This window comes from Opisthorchis viverrini (genome assembly GCF_000715545.1).
Source record: "Opisthorchis viverrini unplaced genomic scaffold opera_v5_1, whole genome shotgun sequence".
NCBI classification, from domain to species: Eukaryota; Metazoa; Platyhelminthes; class Trematoda; order Opisthorchiida; family Opisthorchiidae; genus Opisthorchis; species Opisthorchis viverrini.
In genome coordinates this window covers 8726990-8735154 of record NW_008751657.1, presented here as the reverse complement: position 1 = coordinate 8735154, position 8165 = coordinate 8726990, and the positions used below count along the sequence as shown (strand labels likewise).

Below are 8165 nucleotides of genomic sequence, written 5' to 3'. Positions count from 1 at the left end.
ATGTACAAAGTGCAAAAATATTCAGCTGCGCACCACAAATTTTGTCCATAAATGGCGCCACTATGGGACGTTATATTCAGAGGGATGCAACTTTTTTTTATCTGTACATAGAACACTGAAAACCATCAGGTGGGCTTCCTCCTTCTCTATGAAACATAGGTTGCCCACTCTCCCCATCTTTCAATTTTTATATTGAAATATTCCAAGTTTTGTAGACAGACCAACGCAACTCACATACTTAGCCGTTTTTCCTTGTGAATTGTTTACATTATGTTGTGAGAGACCCGGTTATCTCTCCTCAAAATTAGCGCGTGGATCCCCAGGGCATTCGACACCTGCGTCATCCCAGAGTTCAAATTGCTGTGTAAAATTTGAGTGACTAAGTTAGGAATAAACGCGCTTCGAGTGATTCGAGTTGATAGTCGTTATACAACAAAAGTAAAAGCAATCTGATCCGGAAGGTTTCTATTCAGGTGTTATTTTAGGAACACCATAGCCGAGTTACCGCTATATATGTAGCTTTGGGTCTATCCTTTTTCATAATTACTTCCCCTCGAAGTTTGCTCGCAGTTCATCACGAGGTAATATACAAGAGAATTGTTGACAAAATGATGGCTTTTGTAATAAGAACTGAAAAAAATGAGTGTTTCAGAAGTTAATGCTTGAAAATAACGAATCTAGCCTTAAATTGTCTGACTTTTATCTCTCGTGAAAAAAATATCTGAAGAGAGTTCAGTCGGTGTCAGGAAGTTTGTTGGATCACTGATGCTCAAAACAGTGTTGGTGATGGTCAATAGCATGCATCAGCGGCGCATAATTTGTACTTTTGTGCGGACTCACTTAGCGCCTATTCTTTTGACAAGAAGTTTTGGGATGGCAGTGACGGACTCAGTGTTTTCTGTTCGGATAAATCTCGCTCCATTCCCTGTACCACGCCTTAATGAGGTTCTTACAATGAACCCGGATAAATCTCAAAGTGTCTCAGCAACAGTCCAATGATGGTTTACTGGGAAGCTACGATGTCTTGAAGATGTGTAAGCACTGCTGCGGACAAGTTGAGTTTTCATCTCTAGATTTCCGTTGGGGCACTTTGGATTCTTTATGAAATTACATTGCGTACTTCTATACACCTCACGAACAATACCAGGTAATATTAAATTGGAAATGTAGGTATTAACGAAGCGACTGAACTTTTGATTAACGAAATTCGTGAAATTATGGCTTGGATCCAGTTGATTAGAAGCGCTGAAACATAGGCTTGAAATTTTTTGCAATTTTTTTTACTGTACATCTTCTCTGCAACATCTGAACTTTTGATTAACGAAATTCGTGAAATTATGGCTTGGATCCAGTTGATTAGAAGCGCTGAAACATAGGCTTGAAATTTTGTGCAATTTTTTTTACTGTACATCTTCGTCTGCAACATCCTTAGGGCCCCCATTTGTGCGCAGCAAAAGTGTAAGTATGGCTGCTTTCTCCAACGTATACCCTACGCTACAGGCTGGTTAGGCTACTGGCACCAACCAGTAGTGTGTGATAAAAATGATTTGCAATCGACTGAAGGGCAACCATAAGCTTCCATACCTGTTCAAGAATAAAGGCCAAATGTTCAGACTTCACGGAAAAAACATGAAGTTATTCAAGCTTCAGAAATGAGGTACACCAATTTCATATCTCCACACAAAGGAAAGAAAAGTGAAAATGGTTGTGGATGTATATGTTCCCGATAATGAACTAGTGGCTTCTCAACTAAATAACTAAAAGCGGGTTAAAAACCGTCCTCACGGACTCACTCCAAGAACACCGTCCAAGATCTCAGTGATTTCAACTTTAGGCTTGTTCATTTCAGTACGCTTGCGATGGATGATGTAGTTGCGGCCACCATTGTTATCCCATGCAGATCCACCGCCGGATGGTGTCAACCACCGATAGTGAATAGCAAATTCAAACTCCTCAGAGGAATCCGGGAGCGAGAAACGAAATGCAAAGGTATCAAGTTTGCTTTTAACGGATGAAGATGTATCATGCGAGGTGACATATTTGGCTGGTTGGTCAACATACGTCAACCACCTGTCACAAGTGGCCCGTACAGTTACGGATTTCTCAAAGGTGTAGTTGTGAACACGTATAACACCAAAAACGGCGTCTGGTTCGATGAGCACTGGTTTTCCAATATTGTTTTTTGCACGCAAATAGGTTCCAGGTTGTAAAATAATGCCAGATAAAAACACGTCGTTTGAAAACGGGACATTGTCAAGCATATCTGCAGGGAGACTCCATCGAGCCAACCGTTCTGTGACGAATTCTGGTCCGCGCCATACACTTGTGTAGCAAGAATTCTCCGTCACCGTGGATTTGAAGGTTTTACTCTGTTGTCCTGCGTGGGAACTACGATCCACTACGGAGTTGACCGGCCTACTTGTTGGAGAAATCCTTCGCGATGCGTCACCCAAAGGTTGGATTGGCGCTGTGGACAAACTGACACCTATAGATATGCAGAGAAAATAACGCTTTGATGTAAATTACTAATCTGTTCCATTTATCTGTAACGGAAACGAAACACTTGACAATCGGCGAGCATGTTCAGCACCAAAACCTGCTTGGTTAGCCCATGTATTGCGCACACCGAACCATCGGGTTCCTGTGCCCATTTTAAAGGCGGAAGCAAAGGAGTACCCAACTTTGACCTAACAGAGGGGCATGAAAGAGTTTACGAAAAGTCTGGGTTCTGTCGTTGTGACACACCTTCCCAATGTACCCGGTTGGATAAGCCGCAGCATATAGCTGGTACTCGATATCAATGGAGTTCTTGTTGTCAATTTTTATCCAAGAACATTCGAGTGAGCGTCTGTAGGTGAAGGCACACAGAATGACCGTCGTAGGATAGAATAGAGTGGTTTCCCCGTCCGATTTTATTCTCTTCTTCAAGTATATCTTGGTTGCACGGTAGTGAAGCATCAGTGTTGGACAATGATATCATGCTGCTGATGATGACTAACAATGTATTCACACAAGAAGAAAAGAATAAGTTTCATATTTGCCTATACTTGAGTAGATTACTGGGAGAACTTTCGCGATTACCATAAAGTCCAATGAATCTGGAAACGCACAAAAAATGGCAATGCAAGAAGACAATCTCCGTCGGAGCTGTCATAACCGGTGCTTTTTCGTGAAATTAAATGTACTTCGATGTTTTTTTAATTAATGCGAGGGGTGAATCACACGTACAGCCATACATCCCGTGAGAGTCGCAAGACGCCAAGAGTAAATAAACTGAATTTCAGAGGAAAACTGCCACCTCCCAGTCCTCATTTATCTGAATACTACTTAAATACCTGATTTCCAAACAGTTTTTTGCTGTTCACCCAAATAGTTTACCTTGTGATTTACGCAACGACACAAAATCTGCCTCATTTTTCTGAATACCTTTTATCATACTGTTTAAAAATATCCTACCTTTTATGTAGAATGAGCTAGATGCATGAGATATACCGCAGCTGGGCAACCCAATAGAAGATTATTTCTCTGGTACGATTGAGTGACAACCTTTGAACCTTATCAACTTATTCATCATCCGTTTCAAAATGCGAAAAAAAGTTGTACAAGAGTCATAGCTGCCAGTTTCTTTCGCCGATGATCTGGGGAGATAAGGATGGACAGCTGTTCATTAGGCACGGTCTGTAATATCATTGACGTGTGAATCAAGGAGTGACGGTAGAATTTTCATAGGACATATGGGAGAAGGAAGCTATGCCCTGAAACTACAGTTTGGATGCTTGTACGACTTTAGGCGCGTTATTTGGACAGGTGTGCCAATCAGCAGTTGTTTCTATTTTCTGATTTATTTTACCAATAAATAACCGAAAATAATCTATCTGTGCACTCCGCAATTTGAACTATGTTCATCATATTCACCCATAAAACCAGGTGGATTGAATAGAACGGTGATATCCACAGAGCACTCCTGAAAAGGACGCCATCGGAAACGTACACGAGATCCGATGAAAGGTTCTGCAAGTAATAAATTGCTCAATAGCTAATTTTATAAGGGTGCGTTTCATACAGACACGATACACCACTCATAAGGTTTCGGAACTCTCTTAAAAAGCACCCTTATAAGTAGTATGTTACGTCTATAAAATGTATTGCGATACGGCGTATCGCACGAACTCAAACTTGACGCAGCCTGGCATAGCACATTCAATTGAATAGCAACATCACAAACAAGAGATTCAGTTGGGTCTCCCGTGAGAACCGAATTGGTCACATATATGTGTAGTTCGCTAAGGATATATTTCCTATGCCAAAAATTCTGGTCTATGCTCAACTTAAGTAACATTTCTTTTCAAGTTGTGGAACTTCCTGTCCTCTATACCAAGCGACTCATTGAATGTCTGGCTGGCCAGTCTTCAGCGTTAGAAACGGTTGGTGCTTAAGCGGTAGTATTCAGTGCTGGAAACCGTCTGGAAATGAACTGTGAATGCCTGTCATCCCACTCCTCAGTCACGGTTACACTACACCAAAAGGGTCTCAAAATAAAAGAAAGTAACTCTCTTACAAGTCAAGTCATCCCAGTTGCGGTAAAGTATGCTCCCACCTCAACAGCATTGCATAGATTAGTGTCAACAAGCCTGATCAACTGCTTGGGCAATGTTTTTACATAACACGCTAATTAGGCTAATTTATTTCGTTTTCATAAAATAATTATTGTGAGGATGCTGAACAGATACCTTTGCCACGATTCCCCGAAACCATAAGGTTGCTGACCTTTGTAAAAACAAAAATGGGGTAGAGTCGTAAACGGGAGAGCCAGTCATAACCTTACACATAAAACAGTTTCCGATCACTGCTGGGCTTCTTGTGAAGCCAGCTTCTGGGAAGAACTTTGATACAAATAAGGAGTAATAAGCAAACAAGATGGTCTAAAGGTCGCACTCACTTTGACTACGCTCAGAATGATCGTATTCCCTGACCACTGCCTAAGTCTGATATTCGAAGAAGTGATGAAGCTGACAAGGACTATTGCTTCAGCAAGAGCGGCAGCTGCTATCAATCGTAGACGGTAGACTGTAAACTGGTTTCGGTGCTTTTGAAAGAAAAACTGGGAGACGTAGACTAAACGTTAGCCAACTCATTTGTATGAAAGGTTTTATTTATAGTTAGCACAGTTAAAATAATGATGACTCACTTTGGTGTGCACCGGTTATTGTGACACCAGGCTGTTCTGTGACGCCTAAAAGCCAATTCGGTGACTTGCTGTGAGCAAGCAAGGTCGATCGTGCAGTATTTCGAGTATGACTCGCTCTACGAAGTGTAGATGAGATAGAGTTGGGCAAAACGGAAGGCTGTGAGTTCGATATTTCTTTCGCACTTTTAGTGCAAGCCTGTGCTGAAACTCCCGGGATTCGCTTTGTTCCTGGTCCGCAATAAACGAAAGCTGGACGAAAGGGTATTGATCTTGACATACCGTATTGTCGATCTGGCCAGGTGGTTGGGCTTCTTGCGGCTGATAGGTGAGAATAACGTGTTGGACTTTTTTCACGTTGCTTCTCTGTGAACACTTCGCTGTCCCCTGGTTCAAAAGAAGTTACTCTCTGATAGTTTTCAGCTGATGGTACTGTGCTACCGATATTGGACGCAGGGTCATCTTCCTTTGGAGTTTCAGGAGTGGTTGGAGGTACTTCGCAAGATGACTGAGTACTGGCCGACATGTTTGGAGACTTTGGGTTGCTGTCACCTGACGTTTTGGACAGTGGTTCATCAAGTACTTTTTTATGTTCCGGTTCAACAATGCCATTCTCACCACTTTCATCGAGCATTCCGAAAGGCGAAAATCACTTCACTTGGTGACCAAATAATCTGCGCAATCCAGGAGTCAGTCTTCAGCGGTTATTCAAATGTCACGAAGCTATTGATTTCTTCCCTCAGTCGATCAATACAAACGAAATGCCATACTGGCCAAGGGGTGCTGTAGACCTATAGTCTGAACTGAATTTTATGGCGATAAGCCTATATATTTTTAGAAAGCTTTCCGGATACTTCAGAGTAGCTATTTCCTATAGTCACATCTTATGTAGATAATTCTAGTCAGCGATGAATTATACCGCCGTATGAACAAGGTGACAATCGCGTGAGGAAAGGGGTTCTGTGTTGTTTCGTTGCTTTCGGATGAGACATGAGCTTCATCACTCAGTCAATTGGTCAGTATCTGTCATTGCCGGCTTTGATCACAAAAACGAGATGTAAAAGAACTGTTCTATATCTGTGTAATCATGCACACCACCGATGAAAGTGAGTAGTACGTGTAAATTATTGAAACATTCCACAGTATCAGATCAGTACATAAACGTATGCAATGGTCAGGTGAGCGTGCAAGGTACCGAGGGTTGTCCAATACTGGATATCGCTTTTGTGCTTCTACCTCCTTTCCAAATCTCTTTCGCAACTATTTATTCGGTTTACAAATGTGAGGTGATAGACCACGCTGAGCGAAGGGGCAATCGGTCCGTTATTCACAGAACATACTGTGTCGTGGGATGCCTCCATCTAGTGCACTCTGAGGGAGTATCTGGATGGTAAAATGTTTGTCCGCTGTGGTGACCAGATACGGTGAAGTGAATAAGTACATTCACATATCAGCTGCGATATTTAGGATAATCATAATCCATACAGGGGTGTATGCAAATCTCGTTGTTGGGTATAGGCCGCGACTGATCCGAGGCATTCGCAGCTGCCTAATGGAGTTGAGAAGGGTTACCAACAGGCCGCTGATGACTGCTGTTCCGTCAACATAAATTGGTGAATCCGTTCATCTGCAACACGCTTCCGGCGCCTAGCTGACATGCCGCCCGGAGGAAGCACGAGGGCTGGGATAATGCCAGGTCGCCCAAGCCTAGACATGGAAAGTTTAGAGTCAGTGGTCGGATGCGAACCATGGACCTCCCGGTCCGTGGTTAACTGTTTATAGGTGAATTTTTATGGACGATGGAAATATGGTCTGCTAATAGGAGTTAATGCGTTCATCCAGGTAGACAGTCCGATATGGACGGTGAGAATTCACCACTGCAACACGGTCCACAAAACTGTTGATTTTTAAGCCTCAAATAAACCAGTATTTTCAAATGCGTCTCACAGTGGAACAAATATATCGCATACACTAGCTTGTGCGGCTGTCATCAGAAATGATTTAGAAAGTATTCAAAATCAGCGTTGGAAGATGAGAAAACTGTACCGTTAATTGATTAAGACGATTTTAAGCGACAAGGTTCCTACATTTTTTTTATTCTCAAGTCCTAGCATGTCAATGTACGATTGCTCGATTAAGGGACGTGGATCCCTCTAAAATAGCCTTTTTCCTTAACTTTACGTCCTATCAAGAATGTTCATCATCAATAATAGCGACTAAAAGGCCACAAAGGTGAAGTCTCACCCCATACCGTAGAGGTGCAGTTCAGATACGTTCACGAGGCGTCCTTGTCGAAGTTAATCGTCAGAAATAACTGGTCGGCCTACCAGAGAATACCGACCAAAAAAGAAGTGGTACCTCCAGGAGATATTTGAAGGAACGCTGTCCCGGTGTCACGTCAGTCTTGGCATGACGTAAAGATAGGTGTTGCCTTCGAGAATAAACGTATTTGAAATAACCCAGGTGATGCTCTTCAGTGGGTGAACATCCTACAGAATGTGTACAGAAGGGGACCGCTGAGTAGGTACGCGGTTTTCTACCGTACTTTCAAGTGCACGACTCCTTAAAACACTGTGAATGACTCGTAGGTTGATGAAAAAATTTCCCGTGAGAAAGATTCGAAAAATTCGCTATCCTGTTCAACGATAAACCAAAGTATGGTAGAATAAAAACGACTTTCATTATGCAAACTGACATTGGTACAAAAATAGGTAGGGTGTTCTGGAGAAGTTGTAGAGTGCTTGAATGTAACGGATGCAAACAGCTCAGATCAAAATCACATTCCCGCTTTCCACGTGTTGTTTGATTGCACTATACGGAAGCAAATGTTGCTCTCCAGGTTCCAAGGTGAGCGACACGGTTCTGTAAATGGTAATAGAGTAGTGAAATACAGTCACAACATAACTATAGATATCACCCAATAGCATACTATTAATCAACCTCAAGGTAGCGCCCCACATCATACCCTACGCCAATGTTG

General features: G+C 42.3%; 1 protein-coding gene across 1 annotated transcript; it reads right to left on the bottom strand.

Moving 5' to 3' along the window:
* Positions 1 to 1586: 1586 nt before the first annotated feature.
* On the bottom strand, positions 1587 to 5938 carry T265_00150 (hypothetical protein; the record flags this gene model as incomplete). The annotated part of the gene is made up of 2 exons (XM_009163807.1): positions 1587 to 2485; positions 5189 to 5938. 2 exons carry the CDS (start codon positions 5817 to 5819, stop codon positions 1782 to 1784), a joined length of 1335 nt encoding a protein of 444 aa, XP_009162071.1.
* Positions 5939 to 8165: the final 2227 nt, after the last annotated feature.